General features: G+C 31.6%; 3 protein-coding genes across 3 annotated transcripts; 1 reads left to right on the forward strand and 2 right to left on the reverse strand.

The window, feature by feature from the left end:
- The first annotated feature begins 233 nt into the window (after positions 1-233).
- On the forward strand, positions 234-3,953 carry LOC114367255 (indole-3-pyruvate monooxygenase YUCCA2-like). The gene is made up of 4 exons (XM_028324403.1): positions 234-1,367; positions 2,196-2,444; positions 2,680-2,802; positions 3,385-3,953. The coding sequence occupies exons 1-4, from the start codon at positions 654-656 to the stop codon at positions 3,592-3,594; spliced, it is 1,296 nt and encodes a 431-aa protein (XP_028180204.1). The 5' UTR covers positions 234-653; the 3' UTR covers positions 3,595-3,953.
- A 12,487-nt stretch (positions 3,954-16,440) lies between these two features.
- LOC114367450 lies at positions 16,441-17,988 on the reverse strand. The gene is made up of 2 exons (XM_028324642.1): positions 16,959-17,988; positions 16,441-16,583 (listed from the first exon to the last, which is right to left on the reverse strand). Exon 1 carries the CDS (start codon positions 17,691-17,693, stop codon positions 16,962-16,964), a length of 732 nt encoding a protein of 243 aa, XP_028180443.1. The 5' UTR covers positions 17,694-17,988; the 3' UTR covers positions 16,441-16,583; positions 16,959-16,961.
- A 3,909-nt stretch (positions 17,989-21,897) lies between these two features.
- On the reverse strand, positions 21,898-24,561 carry LOC114367627 (probable polyol transporter 6). The gene is made up of 3 exons (XM_028324809.1): positions 24,212-24,561; positions 23,133-23,807; positions 21,898-22,913 (listed from the first exon to the last, which is right to left on the reverse strand). The coding sequence occupies exons 1-3, from the start codon at positions 24,465-24,467 to the stop codon at positions 22,213-22,215; spliced, it is 1,632 nt and encodes a 543-aa protein (XP_028180610.1). The 5' UTR covers positions 24,468-24,561; the 3' UTR covers positions 21,898-22,212.
- Between the last annotated feature and the right edge of the window lie 1,405 nt (positions 24,562-25,966).

Here is a 25,966-nt window from a genome sequence, read left to right on the forward strand (position 1 = left end):
GTTTTTTTTTTTTTTTTTTTAAGAAAATATTCTTGGGGTGTATGAAAGGTTGTTGTTGGTTAATGTTAGTTACTAATAACATAAAGATGCCCTACATAACCAAACCCCTTTAACACACTCATGAGTACTACACTGACCATTTCATATATATATATATATATATATATATATATATATATATATATATATATATATATATATATATATATAACCCACTATACCCCAGTACAAATCCCTTGTGAGTAGCAACCTTTATTCCTCTACTTTCTTTCTGTCCATAAGTAGAGTTGCTCCATATGAGACTCTCTCTTGCTTCCCGCTTTCTCCTCCATTACAACAAAACCAAACTTCAAACTATCCCTCACCCTCAGTTTGCTGAAGCAAATTAGACCTTCACAATACCCTATTTCCAAAATCCAATATTCTTCATAACATCAATCTCATCCCGTCAGCTGATTAATTCTTTATAGGAGGGGAGAGTTGGTGATTAAAAGAGTTAGTTGAGTTTCTTTTATGGTTGTTTCACTTTGATATAACTTCAGCACCATCTAAACCTTTGTAGCTAGCTAGGCTTCAAAGTCTTGAAATCATCTACCTTAAACTCCAAACTTTCCACCTTTTTTATTTTTGTTTTTGTTTCTGGGGTGGTGTTCATGGACTACTTGAAGGAACTAGAAGGAAAAAGTGTCCATGATTGTTATCACCATCACCAGCAGCAGCAGATAAAGATGAGTAAAATGGCAAGCCCTATATTTGTTCCGGGACCAGTTATAGTAGGAGCTGGTCCCTCAGGGCTAGCTGCAGCAGCTTGCCTTATACAGAAAGGCATCATTCCAAGCCTCATCCTTGAAAGAGCTCAATGCTTAGCTTCAATGTGGCAGTTCAAGACTTATGATCGCCTCAGGCTTCATCTCCCAAAGCAATTCTGCCAGCTCCCTCTCATGCCATTCCCCAAAAACTTGCCTTCTTATCCCACAAAACAGCAATTCTTGGCCTACCTTAAGGCCTATGCTGACCACTTTGACATAAAACCTGTCTTCAGCCAGACTGTGGTCAGTGCTGAATTTGATCATGTGTGTCAGCTTTGGAGGGTCAAGACTCGAGGAGTAATCAAGAAAGAGGACACAGCAGAATATGTTTGCCAATGGCTTATAGTTGCTACTGGAGAGTGTGCTGAGGAAGTAGTGCCTCAAATTGAAGGGATGGGAGAGTTTGAAGGGCAGATTGTACACACTAGCAAGTATAAGAGTGGAAGCATGTTTTGTGGGAAGAATGTTTTGGTGGTTGGTTGTGGGAATTCAGGCATGGAGGTTTGTTTGGATCTCTGCAACCATAATGCTCGTCCTTCCCTAGTGGTTAGAGACACGGTTAGTAATACGCTTCTGAAAAATAATTGCTTTTGTTTTGGTAAACTAAATAACATGCACTTAATTAAACTCATGATATGAGACATGCCAAAGATCTTCCACCATTCTTAATTAGATATTAATAGTAATATAGTAATTCAAATGCTTATACACATAGTAAAAGTATAGAGTTTTGTGTACTGAAATAGAGAAATTCTATGCTACACTCCAAAAGAGTTTTGGTACTATTATTGAGAAATTCTCTTTCTCTCTTTTTTTTCTCTTTCTTGATGTAATCAAACTCATTTTCTAAGGGTATTAAAGAGCAACTCTAAAGAAGAAGAAAAAAATCTTAGTTTGAGATGGAATATAGGAAAATATATAGAAATAATAATGTAAAGATGTAACTGTCCAAAATCTTCTTAAGGCCCATGTTTTTTGACAAAGCTGGAATCTGGAGAGTGAAGAACACAGTCTTCTAACATAATATTATACTATATTTTGCTATAACTAGCACTCTCAAAAGAGTTTGTGTCATTGTCCTCTCTCACTTCATTAATTCAATGTAACTCGTTTGCATGCGCAACAAGGTCAGCATCCCAAAACCTTAGAATAATATGGCCTTCATGAGTTCGAGATCAACCTTTTTTTCTCTGCACACAACCACTGTGTGTCAGTATTCACAGACACAACACTGGAAGAAGCATGAAAAGATTATTGTCATTAGTCTCCACCCTCGTGTCTACAATTTCCTAAAAAGTTTCTCAAGCTATCACTTTTTCTCCCCACTTTTTAATTTTTAATGTGATGATGATCGAGATCTTTTTTTTTTCTCTTCATTTTTTGCAGGTGCATATCTTGCCTCAACAGATGCTAGGGAAATCAACTTTTGGTTTATCCATGTTCTTGCTCAAGTGGTTCCCCATACGTTTTGTGGATCAATTTTTGCTTCTAATGTCACATCTCATGCTTGGAGACACAGCTCAATTTGGACTTCGTCGTCCAAAACTTGGTCCTCTAGAGCTCAAGAACTTGTACGGAAAGACACCAGTTTTGGATGTTGGGACACTCACTCAGATCAAAAATGGAAAAATTAAGGTAACATTACTCTTGTGCATATGTATGGAAAAATTAAGGTGCATATGTATGTATAATAACATTACTCTTGTGCCAATCAAATCCAAAAGAACTCTCATCATAGCTATCTTGTTTTCTTGTCTTAATCAACCAAATTTTTGCTTTTTACTCTAAGACAAAGGTTTAAAAGAAGAAGAAAAAAGACATTTTTGTTTCATTATTTCCAACATTAGACCTTGTTCAATTATGTGTATAGGTTTGCCGGGGAATTAAACGACTAGCACGCAATGCAGTGGAGTTTGTTGATGGAAAAGTAGAGAACTTTGATGCTATGGTTCTAGCAACTGGTTACAAAAGCAATGTACCCTCTTGGTTAAAGGTGTTTCCTTTAATTCTTTCTTACTACATTTGGTATAGTTTTGGAGTTTGGTCTAATAACAGTAGAATTTCTTTTAATTAATGGAGTAAATAGTTTATAATAGAAATATTTTTACACTGCTCCTATTATTTAATTATAAATTTATTACTTTTATAATTATTATTTAAAATTTTATATCAATAGTAATTTCTAATCAGTCTACAATGCAAATATTTTAATACTAACATTATATACATATTAAATTCTAATTAACTTAGAACTTCTAAAATATCATTTGTTTTTAAATTTGTGTTTGTTTTTTTAGAAGAGAGATTCCAGCAAAAGCTGGACAACTCACTCTCATCATTGGTAGTATTAATGGAATATATTAAAATGAAAAAAAATTGACAAACACCGTAAACATAAAAACAAACCATTCAACACTCAATGATATGACATAAAGTATATTATTCTATTTTTAATATATTTAATAAATAAATAAAAAATTATGCCTTGAGGGTGTATGATTTTGTGCAGTAGTGAGTATATGACTGCTTTATTATAATTGACATATTGATTGGGCTTGAAATTTACTGTGAGCAGGGTAGTGACATGTTTAGTGAAAAAGATGGATTTCCCCGGAAGCCATTCCCAAATGGATGGAAAGGTGAAAATGGACTCTATGCGGTGGGTTTCACCAAACGTGGCCTTCTTGGTGCATCTATTGATGCAAAGAGGATTGCTGAAGATATTGAACATAGCTGGAAAGCTGAGGCCAAGCATGTTTTGGAGTTCCCTCGTCCACTTGCGTGATGTGGGAAAGATCGATGCAAATGTTTTAGGATTAATTAGAAAAAAAACAAAAAAAAAAAGTATGGCCAAGCCTCTTGGTGGTGCCTTTTATTTGACACAATGCTTTGTACCAAACTATATTTTCTCTCCCTTTTTAGTACAGCAGCCTCAAAAGGGGAAAAAGGAGTTTTAGAAAGAAAAGGAAAATTAAGAAAAAGAACTAAAATGAGAGGCCATATATGTGTGCATAGAATGTGTGATTCCTATAAATCCATTTTCACCAAACTAGGAGATTGGGTTGGCGACTAATTTGATGCGTATTTTTAGTTTGGTTGGGTTGAAATTAATTAGCTGAATATTGTCATATTAATTACACATTATTTGTATATCTTTTTGTACATTGCCTTATCTACCTAGTTAGCTAGATGATTTTATTTTTTATTTTTTTTTAGAAAAGGGGTTGTTGTTATAGTTTTTTAGCCTATAGAAATTATGTAATGTATCCATCGATTTGGCCTTGTTCTAATTATTTATGATAGAATTGCAAGCTTTGTGATATGTATGTATTATATAATATATAATATATTTCTAGCTAGTAATTAATTAGCTGGGAGCACAGGACCATAAAAAATCTTAATCTGATGGAGAACATTGGGAAAAGGCATCCAAAAAAGAGAAAAATCCAATAGCATCAAAAGAAAAAGTCCATTAAACTATGGAAAGGTCCCAATTTCAACGAAGATGAAAGTGGCCCTTTGATTATCTATACGACTTATGCAGGTTACTTTTTTCACAATATTTTACTTGTAAAATATTGAATAACTTTAATCGTTATCTTCGTTGCTTCATTGCCAGGCCTTTTTCCATCGTTATCAGGAAAACGGACCACATCTTTTGCTCTCGAAAGTCCACAAAATGTCTTCCACGGTTTAGTTTGATTGATCTCTGCCAATGCCAACACGTCGATCTAATAATAAATGAATGACAAGCAAATAAGGTTGAAAATTGAATCCACCCGACATGTATATATATACTGTGTGCATAAACTTTTAAATTCAATGATAAAAGAAAATATAATTCATGGGACATTTGGAATTAAATATTTTAAGTGAGAATTTGGACCCCATTCTTACTTTTAAGTTTCTCACTTGGTTAATGTATGCCTACTTAACAAGAAATTTCATCACTAACACCCTTTTCTAAATAATTTATACTTTTTAAGTTGATGAATAAGTAGATATTCATCCGAATACTAAGAAGAATATATAGTGTGGACCTTTCAATAAATATAGGGGCAACATTATATATATATATATATATATATATATATATATATATATATATATATATATATATATATATATATATTTAAAAAAATAGAGTTATTAAATCTATACTTAACAAGTTCATTTTTAAATTGATTTTTTATTCAGTTTTTTAAAATGATTGTTTCTTTTATATTTTAATGTACATTTATTTTTTTATAAGTACACTATATATCAATATAATTTTTTTTACAGAAATTATTCTAGATGATTTTTAAATTAATTATTACAAAAACAATAATCTTATCTTATAGAATAATTTATGATTGAATAATAGCATAATATTTTTAAACTGTTAGTGCATTTAAATTAATTTTTTATATACCTTAAACTTCATTTTATAAGAAATGAAAATACACATATAGGATAAATCCCACTTTACTTCCTTATGGTTGCACACGTTGACAACCTACGCCTCTATACTTTGTTTTTTTTTTTTCCACTAAACTCTTTTATCCCTTGTTGCTTGATTTGCTCGTGGGTTTAGGCATATTAACCACAATGTTTTTGGTGTGTTGTTATTAACCACAATTTAAGCCAATGTTAGAACATTTTTCACTTTCATCCAAACTTTAGAGAGTTTAGTGATTAAAAAAAAATTACACACATGCGTGTGTGAGAGAGAAAAATTAACTAATTACATATTGCTGTTGTTAAACTTAAGATTTGTTTAATGTATAACTTACATAATATATTTCTTATTGACTCAACTATGGAGTTTTAAATAATTATTATATAAATTACTTGATTATGTCAATTTTTATATAATAATAATAATTGTTATTATTATTATTTGTTAGGTCTTTGACAGGAAATCCTTGTAGAAAAATTTATAAGATTAATTCTCTAATTGGGGTGGTAAGTAGCTAGGCAAAGCCCTCAGGGTACAAAATTTAATTAAGATTCAAATCTCTAAGCTATCGCTGGTCTTGGTTATCTTTTTATTACGATCGATCAATTACTCTTGCCTATCTATGGTATATTTATAAGACAATTATCCTACGGATTGAGGATCCCCATCATTACTTTTTTACTATTCGTTATTATTAAGTTTTTTTTTATATAAATATAACAGACAGACATATATATAGTGCAAGTAAATACACTAGTTATACATAGTACACAGGACTTAATAATTAATTTATTGTTTAGACAAAACCCCTTGCTTTTCTCTAGCTCGTACAGAATATTACTAGAAAAGAGATAAACCACAAATGATTTGGATTTTAATTGAAAATGACAATTTTAGCTATAAAGGAGAAAGTTAGTTACGGTATTAAGATAAAGATATGTTGGTGTGTTTTATTCCGACCGAGTAAGAGTGTTGGTGAGTTTATTACACACAAAGAATCTTAAGCCTTTGATCAATGAAGACGAATACGCATCAACAGTGAGTAAGTTCCAACCTTGCAGCCTGCACTACACTACACACACACACACACACACACACAAACATTGCAGACTATCAGCATCAAGGGTCCCCTTTTCCAGTGGTACAATCCAAAACAGGACCACCAAAAGTGTTCCCTACTAATTATTGCCTGCCCCATGAATTTTCTTAATTCCATCCTTAACAACCCCCTTAATTCTTTCCCATCTTTATCTTCTTTTGTCCCTTAACCTATTATATATCCCATATTATTGATTTCTTATTCATCATAATAAAAATAAAAATATTATGTTCATATGATATCAAAGCAAAGAAAAGAGCCAAGATATGAGCAATGATTCCTCAAGATAATGCATCCATCTCTTCTCTTTTTGGATTTGAGCACGTTTCCTCTCCCCCACTAACATCTTTCTTTTGGTTTTTATAGATTGGCCCTACTAGCATTTTAGTAGGATACATTGTCTGAATCATATAGCAGGGTTATATGTTGGGAGACTTTCATATAATTATTCACATTATTTTTTTTACTATATATTTGGGTAATAATTTAATTTATAAGTAAAAAAAATATTCTCACATAAAAATATTTAATTTTAGGCATTGGGATATGACCTAAATATTTATCATATCATCAATTTTTTTAAGGAAAATAAAAAAATATTAATTAAAAATATAAAGAATACTTTATCCCATGTGTAAATTTGTACTAAAAAAATCATATATACGTAAAGTAACTGCCTAACTAACTTTTTTCTCCAAAATCAAGTATATAAATAAGCACCTCGGGTATGAACTCAAGTTTGCGCTAATCTTATTTTCATTCACTCTTCTCTCTCAAATACCGACTTAGACATCAGAGTGCTTGCAGGTGCAACTCCTGACACCTTGTACCGCAATTATATATTAAGATCTGACCAAGATCTTTGAAATAGGACTGTATCTCTGCCATTTCCACCGAACACATTCCTTAATTTTTATTTATTTTAGTAAAATAATGTTTAGCATATTTATTTTGATATTAATTAAGTCGGATATTAAGATTTTTCAAGAATAAATATATCTAACTTTTAGCATATATCTTCATGTCGTTCCAAAATTTATAATTCAAAATAAATTGTTTTTGCTTGTTTTGTCAGCAAAATAACATATATTAAGAGTGGTATCCAAATCCACATACAAAGTTCATACTGCCTATATGGCTTTCATGTCAAGTATAAGGTTCATAGACCATTCATAAAAGGAAAAAAGAAAACCCTTTCAACTTGGTAAACCAAGACCTAAATTTTATAACGTTCATAACATGCTCCACATTTGCAATATTGCATTTAAAAATAATGTTATTTCTATGCAACCATACAGATAAAATGAAAGCAAATCACACAACCGCCACTAAACCTTTCAAATCTTTTCTCTGTTAGACCATAGCACATCTAAATTGCTTTTTTGGTAAACGATATATGTGATTCCATACTAGAAAAAGATATATCCAACTTCTTTTATTTCTCTAGGCTTGATTGCATATATATGGGGGCATTAAAGTGACAACCAATTTCAAACTAATGCATTGAAATTTCTTATGTTCAAAGAAAAGGATGTCGAATTTGATTTTGTAGTATCCTATTCTATCTATTCCAAGAACTGTGATAGTGATAATGATAATGTAGTGATTGTAATGAAGGTAGGGTGGGACGGCGATGGCATAAGGACTAAAGATTGAGACAACCATTACACTCAACTTGAGATGATTGTGTGTATGCACTTTTAGGTCAAAAACACTTTTCAGATTGATGCTGAAAGTTCATACTTTCAATGAAACAAGCATATAAAACACATTTGAGTGTACTTAGTTTAACGTTACATGACGAAATCAATGACTTTGATTTAATTCAAGCTTTCAAAAGTATTTTTCTTATATGGTCAAATTTGTTTAAAGACTTCGTGAAGTTAAGTTTTATTTTCAATCAAGTTTATATAATGTACATCCTATCTTATTCCAACCGCGTCAGTAACTTATTTCTTATTTTATCATGGAAGGATATATAGCCAGTAATTTATATAATCTTATCGAAGGTAAACATGCATTTCGTTGTCAAAGTGCAAACAATAATGCAAGCTGTATTACAATACTTAAAAAACAACATATTTAATCAAAGCAATCACTTTCTTATAAATTAAAAGATACAGAAAAACAACATACTTGATCAAATTTGTGTAGTTATTATTAGCTGGTACATGAGCCCAAACTGTCAACCAGATGACATTAAGGGTCGAAGGACTTACGTATATATGGTCCAAATCGCACGTGACACCATAGAAAATTAACCCCAACTCAGCTTTCATGCATATTGTACAGTGCAGGTGTACAGGATGCTGGTGCACATGCTCTTCAATCTATACCATACATTTTGTATTTGTTTATTTGCTGCCTTTAGTAAACGTGGTCCAAAAGAGATTTATTGTAATAACCATATGATTGATCAGTGTTCTATATCTTTCTCCAGGACCATTTGCCATTAGTTTTGACGAAGGAATGCATGACCACTGACGATGACTTTAATTTGCGCTATTACACTAGGATCGTTACTATTTTGCCCAACCATAATATATATATATATATATATATATATATATATATATATATATATGGAGGAAAAGAAACGTACGTAGAACTATAAGATAGCTCATCATCAAAAGCATGTCACTTGCAAATATGTCAGACATACCTTTTGCTTATGATCTTAATTATTAAGTTACAATCTACAAGTCAAGTTTGGAACGCAAAATACCCGCACAGTATAAATACTCATTGAGGCTCCCTTTTTTTTGGTAAGTTATAATAAGAAGAAAATGAGAGTTATCAAATAAATGCTTATATTGTAAGTGTTATGGAAGCTTCAACTCTTAAGTCGGCATTGCTTAATTAAAATAATACTGATGATTGTGTAAGAATGCATTGATAGGGTAAGAATATTTAGGAATAATGATGATTGTCTAAGAATATTTATAGATTAACATTAATCAATTATTTAGAATGATTTTTAATTATTAAATATTTTTAATTATAAAATTATCAATTTAATTATAACAATTGATTAATTGATAAAATTAACTAGGAATAGTAGATTGGAATAAATTAGTTTTTAGAGAAAAATTATCAGATTCAAATACTTCATTTTCTATTCCTTGACCGTTCAATTAGTTTAATTTTAAAATCAAATCTAATTTATTTCAATTTGAAATAAATTGGTTTCGAATTTTCAAAAGATTACAAATATTAACATAAATTATAAGATACATAAATTAGTCTACTAGTTAATTGCACCTCATATATATTTTTTGAAAGGCCACTACACTTCATATATAACTCACAACATAGTTAAAAATATAAAAGCTAATTAATTATTGAACAATCTTGAATACACAACCTGATTCTCAAATCGATTTTGGATTGGATCAATTTTTAACTTTAGAAATCAAAATTCAATTCAATCCAATGAAAATATTTTTTTTTTAGTTTTTGGTTTGTTCAGTTATTACGATTTACGTTGAATTGTAAATCTGCAAATCTGAATTAAAAACATACTTCTTACACATTACTAAAAACAAACAAAAATATAAATCAATGTCATTGTAAATTATTTTCTACTATTTATACAGAAATACTATCATCAATCTGATTCCTTTCTTGAAAATTTGAAATCATTCACAAAGAAAATAATTTTCATTTTTGGTTCATCAAACAACAATGTTTCTTTGTTTCTATATTCATTAAGAAAAAAATTTATGTATTAAGAGTATAAGAAATTTTATAAAATCATCTAATCATAACCCAGATTGAATATATAATAAATTTGTTAACTCTTAAAATAATTTAAATAATAATTTATGATTAGATAACGTCCTAAGACTATTTTTTACTGTTGTGCATAAATATTAAACTCATTAATTAATATACATACTTATATTGGATTATCGTAATATACTTTAAAGGCTCATATATTTCACGGATACGTATCGATAAAATATTGAGTATCGATATCCATACTTTGCGGATACAAATATTCAAAGCAAATTAACATATCAGTGTTTGGTCATGATCAAAATTCACCCGACATAATTAAAAGCGTAGAAACCCTAATTGATACAAAGTGAAAACTTGATGTACATAAACTATATATATGAATGAGAAGCTTTGAGACGTAATCTAACTTTCATGGACGTGACGTGACAAACAATGATATTGCATCATTTGTTTAGAGGTTTGGCGGGTTAAGTAAGTGTAAGTATACCCTAAAACAAGGTTGTCCGGGATCTGGGAGATTGTTTATGCTTTGATATATAGCCATAAGAGCAAAATTATGGGGGACTTAATAATGGTCCTGTAGTACAAATTAAGAGATATTTGCCAAATCTATGCACACAAAAGAAATGGCCACCAGCACGATGGTTACGAAGGTTGGCATGGAAACGGACCTTGGTTAGTGGTTGTGTTGCAACTTTATTACGTGTAGATGAAAGGGGCAAGACATGCAGGCGTGTGAGCGTGTGAGTGTGAGCATGACCAATCGTCAGAAGCATTAGAGATGGAGAAAGAAGGAAGGAAGAAAAATAGGAGAAGAGGGATATACACGTATATGGAACCAAAGATTCTTGGGTACACACTAGCTCTCTCTCTCTGTGTCAAGTCGTTTACCTAGGTTACCATTATCTTCCACTATAGAAAATTAGCATAAAAAGGACTACTTGGTGCAGGAGCCTCTTATTATTGTACTAAAAATTTGAATCCGTGAATGGAAAATAAATTTTACGTGTTTTTATACTAAACACAAATTGTGGATATATGGTTAGTGAAAGGTAATCAGGTTTTAAGAAATTATTATTATTATCGTATATTTACTATCTCTTTTCACACACACAAAAAAAATATTATTTTACATTTTTTTTCTCTTCTTTTATTTTTACTATTTATCTCTCATTCTTCTATTCATATACTAAAAAATGGAGTATTACATTACTTGTATTTGTTCATAATTTTTCACAATATTAAAGCTCGGGACAAAACTACAATTTCGATTTGACCGTAATTTAAAACTTTGATAGTGCATATAACTAAGGTAATATACATCATGAGAATTTTCACACAATGGATATATTAAAAAAATCCCTAATTAACTTGGTAAAAAGAGTAGCTGAGTAGGTGTCTTTTTTAAAGAGTTTTATATTCATACATTTAACTTCTCTTACAAGTCACTTGCATTCTATTTTTTTTTTCTTTCTATCTCTTTCTTCCCTCCACTTATGCATCTCACGTTTAACATTTTTCTTTTTTCAAAGATAGAGAGAGAGTCCTGAGAAAAGAATTTGTAGATGGGTACTGATCATCTTTGTACACTTAATAAGGGTTTTCCTCTTGAAGCAGCCAGCCAGGGACAGTTTCCATGGACCACGCCACTTGCAACTTGTCTTGTACATCATTTTACACCATTCCTCCCTCCACATGTTCTGGGGATTCCAAACCTAACATGTTGCATTCAATTTCCACTTTCGTGAAATCTCATTATCTTTCTCTCCTCCACTTTCAGGAAAGAATTTATATATGAGAAGACGGATTATGACAATATTGTCATAACCCATTTTATATATATAAATTTTTTTACATATTTAATTACAACCTATTATATATAATAAATTATTAACTTTTAAAATAATTATAATAAAATAATTCAAAAAATGATTTATAATTGAATAATAATGAATATTTATATTAAACTTCTTAGATATATAAGATCAGTTTGTTATTTGTTACGGGTCATCATAATAACGCCAAAAGGACATGTAATAAAAAAATAAAAGAGAAAAGGAAGTTATGTAGCAAGACAAAGTAAAAACAAACTTGCTCCTGCAGAGTGCAATGACAAATCAAAACGTGCATATATATGCTCTAAAACTATATGTCAAATCGTACAAACACTCCCAAGCAAGGGTTTTGTGATCGACGCCTCTTCTTCTACAATTGTCAACAAACGAGTTTCACTTTCAAACAACACGATAAAACACTTGTACACATTGATTAGATTAAAATTAATTTAGTTTTCTATCTAGCTACTTTTATAAGCTGTGGAACGGGATTTAATTAATTAATTCGAAACTCAAAATGATCTCATCCGTTGATTTTGTCTCGAAATCGTGACATGGTTGATAATAACCAAATAAGTTTCCTTTACCTTTTCTTAACTCATTGGCAAGTACATCCATCGGTCACAAGTAGTAAAGTACTCCAAAATCCAAGTGTCAAATCCACAGAGACTTTATTTATACTTAGATTAATGCAAACTTAATTTACAAGAAAAAGATAAGGAATTTAAATGAAATTTAAAGAAAGTAAGAGAGATGAAGGATAAGAAATTTAAATTCAAATATTAGGAGATAAGATAAAAATTAAAGAGATAAGAAATTAAAATAAAAGATAAAAATGTAAAAGAAAAAATAGATAAGAAAAGAAAAGTAAAAGATAAAGATAATGAAAAAAAAAGATGAATGCATAATGTAATAATGTTGGGACCTAGCATGTCTTATTTATCTAAGATGTATTATTTTAGATTTTTTTTTTTACTACCCACATCTATTAGAATATTTGTCTTTGATGTCTCACGATAACAAATATATCTTATCTATCTATCTCTCAAATGTCTTTACAAAGACTCAATAGATAACATACATGAAGTTCTAATTCTAAATGTTTATTTTGATGCATGTGCATAATGAAATCACTCTATGTCTAACAATGATTTTATTAAGATATTCTTTCCTTTGAGTTCTATTAGAAATTATCCTCTTTCGAGCGACTAATCCTTAAAACTAATGCATATAAGACCTTTCTTGTATTTCTACTAAGGATTATCCCCTTTCGAGCACCTAACCCGTAAAGATGATGCAAGGATGAATAATACATGAAATTAAAATAAGAAAAAATAATATAAAAGAAAACACCTATTTGCATTGATAGATATGAAGCATATAATACATTTTTTTTGGCTTTTTAGGCCTGCCAAACTCTAACTAAGGGGGTTTAGCCTCTCATTGTTATGAGAGACTTTATAATTTAGGGGCTGATGTGGATAGAAGAAGATAGATGGATAGAGGAGGAGAAGGGGGATAATGGACATAGATAGATGGTTTTTCCTATTAGAGATGCTCAGACTTAGGATGTATTTATTATAGAGCTCTGAGTCTCCGGGGTGGTGTTGTCCCGGTGTGTAGGTTGTGCCTTTCCCTTCTGCTTCCTATTCTTTTTATAGGCCTAAGGTAGTTTAATTTTCACGTGACCTCACACAGCATGAACTTTCGCGCTAAGCGCGCCTTTGGGTTTCTTCGTGAGCCTTCTTCACGCTAAGCGAGGCGATATGTTGGGCCTGTCTTATGCGTTAAGCGAGCTGTCACAATCTTCAATTTTTTCTTCAAGGCTTCTTCTTCCAATTTTTGCATTAATTTTTTTCCAAAGCACTTGAAATTTTCTTCTTTTAACTTCTGCTAATCAAGAACTGCAAAGATATTAATTTTTTTTATTTCATTAAAAACAACAATAAAGTAAAAAAATTACAATCATTCTTAGCTAAAATTGACTATCAAATTAACTCAAATTTCATAATTATCACCCTTTATTATCTTTTATGTTTCTAGCTAGCTAGATGTGAGGAATCTATCCTTGATAATAATGACATAGTGATAGACTATATAGGTGGGCAATGTCTTAGTCAACAAGACTATGTATCTTTCACAAGTTTCATGAAGTCTTGAAAATTTCTCATCAAATTTTGATATTCTTTGAGTGCTTGGTGTACGACATAGAGGTAACTAGCTAGGGAAACTTTTCATTGGAGGAAAAGGAAGTGACCATCTATCATGCAAGCTCCATTAATGCCTTTAAAGCTAGAGAGTAGCACTATGTGGTAGCAATGAGGTCAATTGTGAAATGATGGTAATTTCTAATCTAACATACCTAGATAGTAGCGGGCAAGAACAATATTCCTTGAAAGTATATAGCCCTAAATTGACTCCTAGCTCTTCCATTCCATTTTATCATAACATAGCCATTTGAGTGAGACAGTAGTGAAAGTCTAGCCTCCTCATTCCCCTACTGTTTGGTTGAAGGGGGAGACTCCAACTCATTAGGGGAGTCACTTTTGTTAGTGATATTGACCCCATATTCTTGGAATATCAATGGATACCGGTGGAATCTTCTTTTGTCTCAAGAAGGAGGCCAGGTGCACATAAAGAACAATATATATCTCTTGGAACATGATCATTGGCATGTGTCTTGTCACTTGGATTCCTTTCAATTCCTTGATCTTAGTAGGTGGGAAGATGATATGGGATCCACCATACATGCTTAGTGGAAAACCTTTAATTTTGTACTTACTTTACTAGTCATGCAATTCATCCTCAACTTCTTGGACGTTTCTTTCAATTCTAGTGTATGTGCTTGTGTGCATCTTTTACTTTTCACACAGCAATTAATTCCTCCATGTGACAGTATCCAATTGCACATGCATTGCTTCCCACTACTTACGTTAAAGAGCATATATAGCCCAAATAGAAAATAATGGCATTTGCATGTAAATAACCATTATCTTTCGTTAGTGCTTAGGCCTTTTATGAGTCCAATAAGTGAAAATTGGGGTTCAAAATTTTGTACTCACCGTGGGCTAAATTAGGTCTATAAGAATCCATTTCCAGACCCATTGGACCGACCCATAGCAAGTTCGAGACGCGGTACACTGTGAATTGGCCCATAGGTAAGTATATGCGGATGTTTTAGGGGGTTGTTATACATGTACTCCTATTTTTAGTCTTCATACTCCCACATATTTTTTGAATTTTTTATAATACCTGAATTACCTTTATCCACATCTTTTTTTAAAATCATTTCCCTTCTCCCCCACCTTATTAACATGAGCCATTAAAGTTTTTTTTTTTCTTTCCTTCCCACGATCTCTAAATACCTCACTTTAGATATAGTATTACTAACACTCCTCTTGTCACTAAAGTAAAAACCCATGAAATCACCCCTACTCAACACTGAAGATTAATGACCGTTAGCTAAAGTAATAGATTTTGGGCCAATGAATTGCTTAAATTGGGGGTTTGAAGTGGAAGAAAATTGTGTCCAAAGGTAGAGTTCTTTAGTCGAAGAAAACTATCTGCAAGAGTAAAACCTTTGAAAGTTGCGTGTGCTTATTATATGATGTATGAGTACCAAATTAAATATGTATTTATTTAATCTAAATATAACAATTTGTTGCTTTAGTTAAAGCACCTTTAAATATAGTGAACTTTTCAATCTCGTTTTTTAGTCTAATGTTTACCTCAATGTTCATTAAATTTACACAGAATGCTTACCCAGATATAACAACAAATTTTAACGAAAGTGATAAAACAAGACTACGTGAAAAAATAAATAAAGGCTTCATTTTTTAAAATAATAGACATAAATTGATCATCGAATCAAATATACCCGATGGGTCCAATAATATAAACCAAACAAATAAAATTAGTTCGAATTAATTCTTTTTTACTTCAAATATAAACTAAACCAATTATAGCTAGTTCAGTTTTCATATTGATTTCGTTTTCAACCAAAGCTATCACGACGAGCCGATCAATTTTGTTCTTAAAAAAATTAAGTTAATACATTTTAAACTTTAAAATTTATATTTTTCTTCTACTTTTTTAATTCATTTTTATCTTATGATCTTATTTAGTATTACCAAGTGTTATAGTTTGGTCTTATTTGTTATGCACTTTTTTACCATATATTAATAATTTATGTAAGGTATAGTAACTATAGAAAAATTAAATATATAACTACTTGGCAAAGAATAAAGAATATCGCCTTGTATTAATATAAATTAAATATTTTATATAAAACATAGACAACAAGTGAAGAATAATACTTGAAAAAGATTTAACTTGTTTTTATCATAATGCGATAACTCAAATCAAACCAACTTATTCTCAGATTGGTTTAGTTTGTATTAACCAAAAGGAATTTGTTTTTGACAGTCAACCAAAAAACTTTTAAAACACGAATATATAAACCAACCCAATTAATATGATTGGATCGAATTTGATTTTATTTTAAATCCAAATTAAACCAATCCAACTCATACACAATCTTAAATAGACCAAACTATAAATTACCATGTTTAGAGAGAGCAAAAATATGTATAAACCACAGGTAGTTACAAGTGTCTTGGACAAGAGCAAAAATGGCATGTAAGCCTTTCTTCAGGTTCCTACAGATAGAGCAGATAAAAACACTTAATTATTTCATATCACATCTCAGTCTCAAGAAACACCACCCAGCAAACTCTCCTAAAAAAGAATATTGCTATTATCAGAAACACAGCAATTTCCAGAAAGCATTCTGAACTATTTTCAGAACAAAAAATTGATCATAAGGTCAATAATGAAATGCGTTGATCAACAATGAAAGATGAACAAAATAAATAAACCTATTGAATTATTCGGTCACACAAAACACAAACAGCTATTACCATATATCCATGAAACTTAAGGTCAACAAACACATATAGAATCAACTCAAGAAAGCGTCAAATGATCTTTAGAGGATACTATTAAGAGAGAAAGCAAAACAGATAACCTAGCACCTCTCACTGATATCTGATCTTGAGCCTAGAGTTAACACTGCGAGGTGAAGCATGCCACATAGATGATGAACCAAACAACTCTGAGTACATTTCCAAGAAGAACTTATCCACAATTTCAAGATATGCAGGGCAAGTGAGTCTAGAATAGTAATGAAGAACCTCTTCAATGTCCAATACATATTCCACATTGTTCATGTCCAACATCTCCAACTCCCTCAGCTTCTGTTCCACCATGCAGTATCTGTGTTCTTTCATACACATAGACATGAATGATGATGATGACTCTTTCTGCCTTCCCTTTTGAATAGTTATGCTCCTCTTGTTGTTGCCACCACCACCACCACCTTCCTCTTTTTTTTCAACCTTGTTCTTCTTCTGAGCATGCCTTGCATTGGACAAGCTAATGTAGCTTCCACTATAGACCTCACTTTCTTGCTTCGATGGCAATAATGCAGAAGAAGCAGCTTTCTTCTTCATTCTTCTCCTAATTGCTTTCTCATTTTCTGACTCACATTGGTCAGAGAAATCGGTGTACAACTTCTCCATGTCTTGATAGCTTGTGTTGCTGGTCATGTCCATGGCGCTTGATGATGCAGCAGCCACAGAATAAGAGAATTTACTGTGTGGAGAAGCTTTGGGAAGCCTTTGGTAATTACCTGGGGAGAAGAAAGACTTGAAGTTCTTTACAGTCTTTTGGAAGAACTTCTTGGTGCTGGAAATGGAACTTAGCAACATTGGTGATGGCAAGGGTACTACTAGTACTACCACTTCCTCTATGTATGTAATTAACTATAAATGAGATTTTCTGGTTGGTACTTTCTGATGATGCAGATAAGGGACACAAAGTTTGTATCTACCTCTGAGAATGTGTAAATGTATCTCTTTTTAGGTGATGATATATATCAGTGAAGATTTCTCTATAAAGTTGACACAATGAGAGGAGCCATTAAAAGAGACTTTAGTTTTTTTTTTCCTTTTGGAAGATCAAGGGAACTCCCTTTTCTTTCCTATGCTTTTGTTGTTCTCCTTTGTCTTCACACTCTAGCTCTTGTGTTGTCCCATTTTTCTTTCTGCTTCCTAACTGGACCCCACAATCTCCAAACTTGGAAGATAGTGATCCCTTTTTCATCATAAACTAGTTTTGTAAGTTTCGTTGCCTTTACTTTTGATGGAGTTGGTATGTAGCCTCCTTGGGAAAATGAAAGGGGATGGTGGTTGTTGAATTGGACCTTTCCTCAACAGTTTCTGTTCCTACATTTTATGCCATCTTTTCTCCTGATCAGTAATCACTAATCACATCACTGTTTGTCTTAATTCACCATGCTTCATATGCGTATTCCAATTATCAACAAAACCATGTTGATATGGATAGAGATTCGATCTTTATGTCTGTATTATCAAATAACATCTATTGAAAGAAATTAATTCTTTAAATAAATCTTAGTATATCCATGAATTAGTCTCTAACTCTCTCGGTTAAATATACCCTTTTATCAGACAAAAAGAAATACGTATTCAATTAGTACTTGTGAAACGTTTAATTAACTAGCACTTGTTTTGACAAGTTGGATACTGCTAAAAGTTTGAATACAAGGGAAAGAAAAGGCTTGCTTGACTACAATTTTTTTTAATGTAGACTGCTTTCTTGAAAGGCCTGTAACTTACTCTACACGTGACTGTGTACAATGACCTCACACGTTAAGTACACCAATGTATTTTCACTGCATATCAGGTAAATTTCAAGTTTTTAACGAGTAACCCATAAAAAAGCATTATTCCAACAAATTCTATTCTTATACGTATTTTTTATAACTTTTTTTCCTATAAGACTATAATTATGATAAAGAAAAATATAACTCGTTATTATTCTCGTATCTTTTAGCATACACATCTACATAGACATAATATTTGTTTGTTTTGTTGAGAAATTTTAACTTTTTTTTTGCCTTTTGATTGTCAAAGGGTATAATTCATAATCATAACGATGAAGGAGGATTAATGTTGGTGTGGGTGGTTGGTTCCATGTGGTCATGTGTGTGTGTTAATTATATGCACACACTGAAGCAAGTGGTTCTACGGAGGAATTAAAATGTAATAATGGAAGAAAACATGGGTGCGTGCGGGTGTGGTGTGGGACGTTTCTTTGGGTAACCATAGTCAGGTCAATATCAATTTTCTTCGATGCTGAACAACTGCATATGCACTGTTATTTTATTTTATTTTCATTTATTTTGACTTTATGAAATCACTGTTCACAGGTCACATTTAGAAATCAGAACCTTTTTTTGACAAATAGAAATCAGAACCTATGATATACCTTTGTAGCATCCCTGTAAAACTTTTATATTGCTGTCAGACCTCTGTTTTAATATCATTGGTTATGCTCATTAGCCTAGCTAACCAAACACAAAATTTGTTTTTATTATATTGATATATTATGAAAATAAAATTTCTTATCATTTAATATATGTCTTAAATTATTATGATTTAATCATAAAGTTAATATAAGCATATATTTATTAGACATTAGGATATAAGATATTAATAATAAAATTATTCATTCTATCCACCTCCTAAATAGTGGAACAATTTTATTCATTTATATTTTATTTTATTTTACTCATTATTTATGCATCTGAACGTAATCTAAAAAAGAGCATGTTGTATTTCACCTAAAAGTATAACGATATTTGTTTCTTTCATTTACTAAGCGCTTTGACTAATGACCAAAACACCTACTTTTACTTCACAAAAAAAAAAAAAAAACACCTCCTTTTAGATTTTCCACATCACAGAAAGTTCTTCATTGCTGATAAGTGATAAGAATCACACCTCTGTCCTTCGGAATGTATGTGGAATCACCCTTTTGTTAGGAATTAATATTGTTATGCACACAATTTCTCCTTGGAAAGCTATAAAATAATGATTTCTTTAAGTCTTTTTGTACATATAAATAATGATTTGACTATCTTATACATCAAAGATTTAATAAAAAAAATTATAAAAAATCTATTATATTGTAAACATAAAAATTATTTAATACTTTTATTTTTATGTAACTAAAAATATTTTAAGGAGTGTATTTGATGTTTTTTTTTTATCACAGAAACTTAATACATAGAATATAAAATTCAACGAATAAATAACACCTTTTACTAGCATTTGTTAGTCTAAACTCTAAAGAATAGAGTTTAGTTTTCCTCAAATAAAGTGTCGAGGTTCAAATCTTGTAAATAATAACAATAAAAAAAACATTAGATGACTCCTTAAATGGCAAGTTCTTCTGAGTTTCAATTTTGTTGTTAAGCATCTTTTGTTTTTAACTTATTATCACGGATTTGATGAACGGCGTTGACAATAAGGCCATGCGTTCTCCTCCTTGTTTATTTCCCAGTCTTGGACATGTGTTGTCTTGCATATTTGGTTAATTGTCTTAATATTAAATATTACAGCTATTTTACAGAATTTGGACCCACGATTTCATCATAGATATTTTTCAACGCAACGAGTAGCACAGGGTCTGATTTAGGTACCATTTTGTATTTTGTCCTATCCTCTCATTTCATGTTAAGACAGGTAATTCTTAGTGTGGCTCTTATTGAAAATTTCCCACTTTTCGATATTGGTAATCTTTTGGTTAAGACTGATTTGAGACGGCGAGAGAATCTTAAACTCATAAATAATTCTTTTATAATTGTCCTTGTTGACTTGATGATGCTACCCATTTGCATAGTTAGGAAGGAAAGTATATAGATAGGCCTACTTCTATTGATAGAGATTAGAAAACGTTCCAAGATTAAGTGTATGTTTAGTTTGCAATTAAAATCATTATAACATGAGTTTCAATACAATCCAACGAATAAATAAATAAATACAATAGTCCTAATTCTTTTGTAAAAGTACTTTTTCCTTAAACTTATTTTTTCACTTGTCTATAACTACTAACGAAACAGCTAATAGTGGAAGTTGATTGAGAAAGAGAACAACTGGCCACTTGCCTGGGCCAAAATTTGACCAAGACTAAGCAACAACACATCAAATCTGATAAGGGTACTACTAACAGAGAGGCTAGCCTACAAGCCAAGTTTGGAACCAGTCTGCATCACAGAAAACAAGGAACATAATGCTAGACTCTATAGTCTAAAATCTAAATACACTCGTGCTTGATTCTTAAGGATACGGTTCATACATTACACACATGGCACTCTATGCATCCCTTTCTTTTTCAACCTATTATTCTCTACCACAATGTATCACTTTCCTACCTGTTTTATATTTATCAAGAGACATAATCATTTTCTGACAATAACTTTGTGATTTAGAGACATTGAATTTTACTTAAAAAGAAAAAACAATTGGAGATTAATGCATTTTGATGTGTCTATATTTTGTCTATCCTGCTTTTGTACTTATGAAGTTTTTCCTAGGGACATGTCCAGGATAAATGTTGATTGATATAAATATACCCGTGACCAAGTGTATTATTTGTATTTACCGTATTTACCTCTTTAGAAAGAGGGTGTTGATGGAGTCTTTTGGGACAAGGTCCATAAGATTGGCATCTGGGTCATGGTTTTATTTCTTATAAAATAGAAATCAGGATTCAATTCAATTTATATCTGAATAAAATTCATCTGTATTTGCCTCTTAAGGAGAGTCGCCACAAAAATCAATAATTTCTCTCTGGGGCCTAGCAAGTAGCAAGGAAGCATTCAATTTCTGATTCTTGGAAGTCATTCAGCTGAATCTGCTCACAACTTGATGTTGATGCTAATTTTGAAATGTGTATGCCCTTTCATTCATTCTCATGCTACAGTAAATTCATGAAGAGTCTCTCTCACTGTGAAGTGACTTAACAGTAACATCATTAATATAAGTGGCCACAATATATATATATATATATATATATATGCTTTTATGGACATATACACCCACGGAGTAAAAAATTAGATACCTGAATAAATACATTGTCCAATGAAACAGAGAAGCTCAAGCTTCAATTTCCAAACAATTTTTCTTGGGAGAGAATCATTCCCGGGTATGTCAAATTTTGCGCTAGTCTATCTATAATCTATTCAATGTATATATCCAAATGTATAAACCACTATGTACCTTGTCAGGCAAACCAATAAATTAAACCACTATCTCATGTGCCAATCTCCTGGACAACAGCACTATTTTTTTTTCCCAACTTCTAAAGACTTGACCTTCAAACAAAGATCAAGGCTTTTTAATCTAAAGCTTACTGTCAGAATCAATGTGCTTGATCTTCAAACAAAGCTTCAATCTCTTCTAAGCTCTTGCCTTTGGTTTCTGGTAAAAAGAAATAAAAGAAAAGTGTGGCACACACCATCACCCCACCAAGCACAAAGAACATGCCTCCAAATGTTATTGCCTCTGAAACACTAAGGAATGTCATGGACACAATCCCACTCATCAAACGGTTCATAGAAATGGCCAAGCTGGAACCTTGGGCCCTTAGCCTCAGAGGGAAAATCTCTGAAGAGTAGACCCAAGTTATAGGCCCAAGCCCAATAGAAAAGAAGGATACAGTAGCACAGACAGCAACCACACACAAAGCAATGACCCATTCATCCTTGTTATCACCAGATAACTTAAGTAAGGTACAGCCCAAGCCCAACACAAACAATGAGATTGCCATGCCACATGAGCCCAACAACAACATGGGCCTCCTCCCAAACTTGTCCAAGAACAAGGCTGATATCAAAACAAAGCAAGTCTTGGCTATTCCCATGATGATTGTAACACCAAAAAGCTGCTTCTCACCCTCAATCCCAGCCTCCTTAAACACTTCTGGGCTATAATATATCACAGCATCATTCCCAGAGGCCTGCATGAAGAAGTTAACACCAATAGCAGCCACAAGAATTCTCAACACAGTGTGAGTAGGTGTAACAAGCAATTCCTTCCAAACCCCTTGTCCATGCCACATTCCTGAAGAACCATCAGAAGAAGTTAGAGCCGATCCAAAGATAAAGCAACTAAAAGCTTGTGCTTTAGGCCTATCAACAAAAAATACATTTTCTTTTAGTTTTTATAAACCAAAAAATGCCATTTATTAGAAAAAATGTCACATATGTTGACAAAAATGACCAATATAGAATTTTCTCACTTAAAGTAAAATATTTTTTTAAAATTTGTTTTAGGCCTCACTTGTTGTTGGACTGGCCCTGGAAGAAGTTGTTGCTTTGTCAATGTTTGTGAAGAAAGCAGAAGCAGCAGCTTCTTGTATCTCAGCAAGCCTTAATTCAGCTTCTCCTTTGTTCTCTGATGTTCTAATCAAAACCTGTTTTGCTTCCTCAAACCTTCCCTTCACTACAAGCCAGCGAGGAGACTCGGGCATTCCCAACACACCAAGTGCCACTGCAATTGCTGGCAAGGCAGCAAGGCCAAGCATGAGTCTCCAATTGATGCCATTTGGGAGGCCTGCGAAGGCATAGTTGGAGACATAACCAAGTAGAATGCCAACACTGATGAAGACTTCAGGGAGTGATGTGAGAAAGCCTCTGGTGAGAGCAGGAGAGAGCTCAGCAACATACACTGGTGAGATCATGAGGGAGTAACCAACACCAATGCCTGCAACTACACGACCTGCCATTAGGAATGGAAATGAAGGTGCCAAACCCATCAGAATAGCACCAATCAGGAATGTTGCGGCAGCAACCATTATAGTGTACCTTCTCCCAATCCAATCAGAAGTCTTCCCCGATGCAAGAGACCCTATCAGGGAGCACACATTTAAGGACCCAACAAGGATTTCCACTTGGACTGATGTGATCTTCAGATCTTGCCTTATAAAAAGAGAAGCACCACTCATGACCCCAATATCTGCATACACACACATAAATCAAAATCCTTCAATACAACGCACTCTTACGATGAAGCTTGGCAAAATTGCATCAACAATCATAAAACTTTTTATCAAAGTTTCTCAATTTTTTTATCTGGGTTTGGAATGCAGACAAAACTTAAAATGCAGTTTCTTTAAGTATTTTTTGTGCTGTTCTCTAATCAGAATTGAAAATTTTCACCTCGATAATCTATTTTGACATACAATCCGAATCTTTATTAGGCGGATTACAAAGAATCTTTATCATGCAAATTACTGAGATAAAACTTCAATTCTGGTTGGAGAACGGCACCAAAAGCAGAACTATAAGGCAATAAATTATAAGTATATTTGTGTATCTATAAGGCATTGAATTCTTTTAACAGGAATTTGTGAAACTCACCATAGCCTAAGAGAATGGAGTTTGTGGAAGCCAAGATAGCACCACAAAGTGCATATCCGTTGAGGCGAGACCTATTGCTTTGGTATGAAACATAATTCTGTGATGTGTTAGGCTTGTATTGAGATCTACCTTCCTCTGCACAAGTCTCTTCTTTGTCACCATCATTGTGATTATTAGGATGATCAGCTTCTGCAGCAGCAGAAGAAGCAGGAAGAGGGTAGTAATAATGGTGTTCCAGAGAAGAATTCTCTTCCATCTCTAATGCAGAACAGCAACAGTGACTTCAAAAATTTATACCACAGAGCCTCAAATATTAAAATTCATCAAAGAAAAAAATCTGACAATATAACAATGATAAGGGGATTAATACAAAGGCCAATGAGTGTCTGATTAAAATAACGGGGTTTTATACTTTTCTTGCCAAGAACACAGCGTTTTAAAAATTATTATTTTTAAAAATAAGATAAGATAATCTGAAAACAAAATCACATCATTAACTCTAAATAGTAAATAGTTAGTACTATTAAATAAATAATTTTATTTAACAAAATGAATCTAGTTAAGTTGATTAAATATGAAGTGTGAATATTATAAATATCTTAATATCTATGTTCAATTTTTATAAATAAAGAAAATAAAAAATTCTATTTAAATACATTCACGCTTAACAGTTATAAGAATGTCAAATACGATAAACTTTGTTAATTGCTTCTAAATAGCCTTATTTATTTCCTAGTTGCTTTAACTATTTGGTAGAGAATTTTACTATTTATATTGATCTTATCTTATATTTACATAAAAAAATATGATCTTATTTCATTTAAGCATGATTATTTAGGGTGAAAAATACTTGTGTCGTAAAAAATAAATAGTTTTCTTAATTAGTATTTCTTATTTAACAAATATTTATGAAATAATTTACCGTGGAGATTACTCTGTAGGGACGTGGTGTCCAATCAAGGTGAAAAGAACAAAACAGCACATGTTTATTGCTCCGTATTCATTTATACCCACAAATGCACTTAAGTCCCCACCCCCTTTCAAATTATTCACAACAGAAAGTCTTTCTCCTCCGTCTAGTTTAGGTAAGGATTTTTTTGAAGCTTCGCTTAGGTTGAATCCTAATCAGTCAACTTTTTTGTCTCAAGTGATAAATCGCGGAAATTAATTTTACTTGTGATATATAATTATCACTTATTCAAGAAAATTTTATATATAATGATAATAGAATATTAAAATTATGTTTGATAAAATATTTCATTTAACTTTTAATTAAAGAATTTATTTAGTTGTTCAATAAAAAAATTTATTTTAGTAATTTTTCGGTAGATTTTAGCATTTTTTAAAATACTACTTAGTAATATTTTTTTAAAATTTTTCTTGTACTTTTATTATCGATGTATTTATTATTTTTTTAAGTGTTACCTTTTTTGGTAGATTATTACCTTTTTTTGATAAATTATTATTTTATTATTTTTTCTATCATTTTATATTTTTTAGCTATTTCAAAAATTAATTTTATCGAACACTTCTAATTTTATAAATTAGTTTTTCAGCTTTTATATAAACTAGTTTTTCAGAACTAATTTTATCAGATATAACCTAAATAAATCATCATCTCAGGTATAAATACAAAAGAATCTTATACGTTAATTATTTATATTTTTCAGTTACTTCAGTAACTATTTTTATAAAATATTTCTAATAAGTTTTAAAAAAAATAATAAGAAAATCTAAATAACTATTTTAAGGATA

The sequence above is a fragment of the Glycine soja genome, chromosome 9 (assembly GCF_004193775.1).
Source record: "Glycine soja cultivar W05 chromosome 9, ASM419377v2, whole genome shotgun sequence".
Classification (NCBI taxonomy): Eukaryota; Viridiplantae; Streptophyta; class Magnoliopsida; order Fabales; family Fabaceae; genus Glycine; species Glycine soja.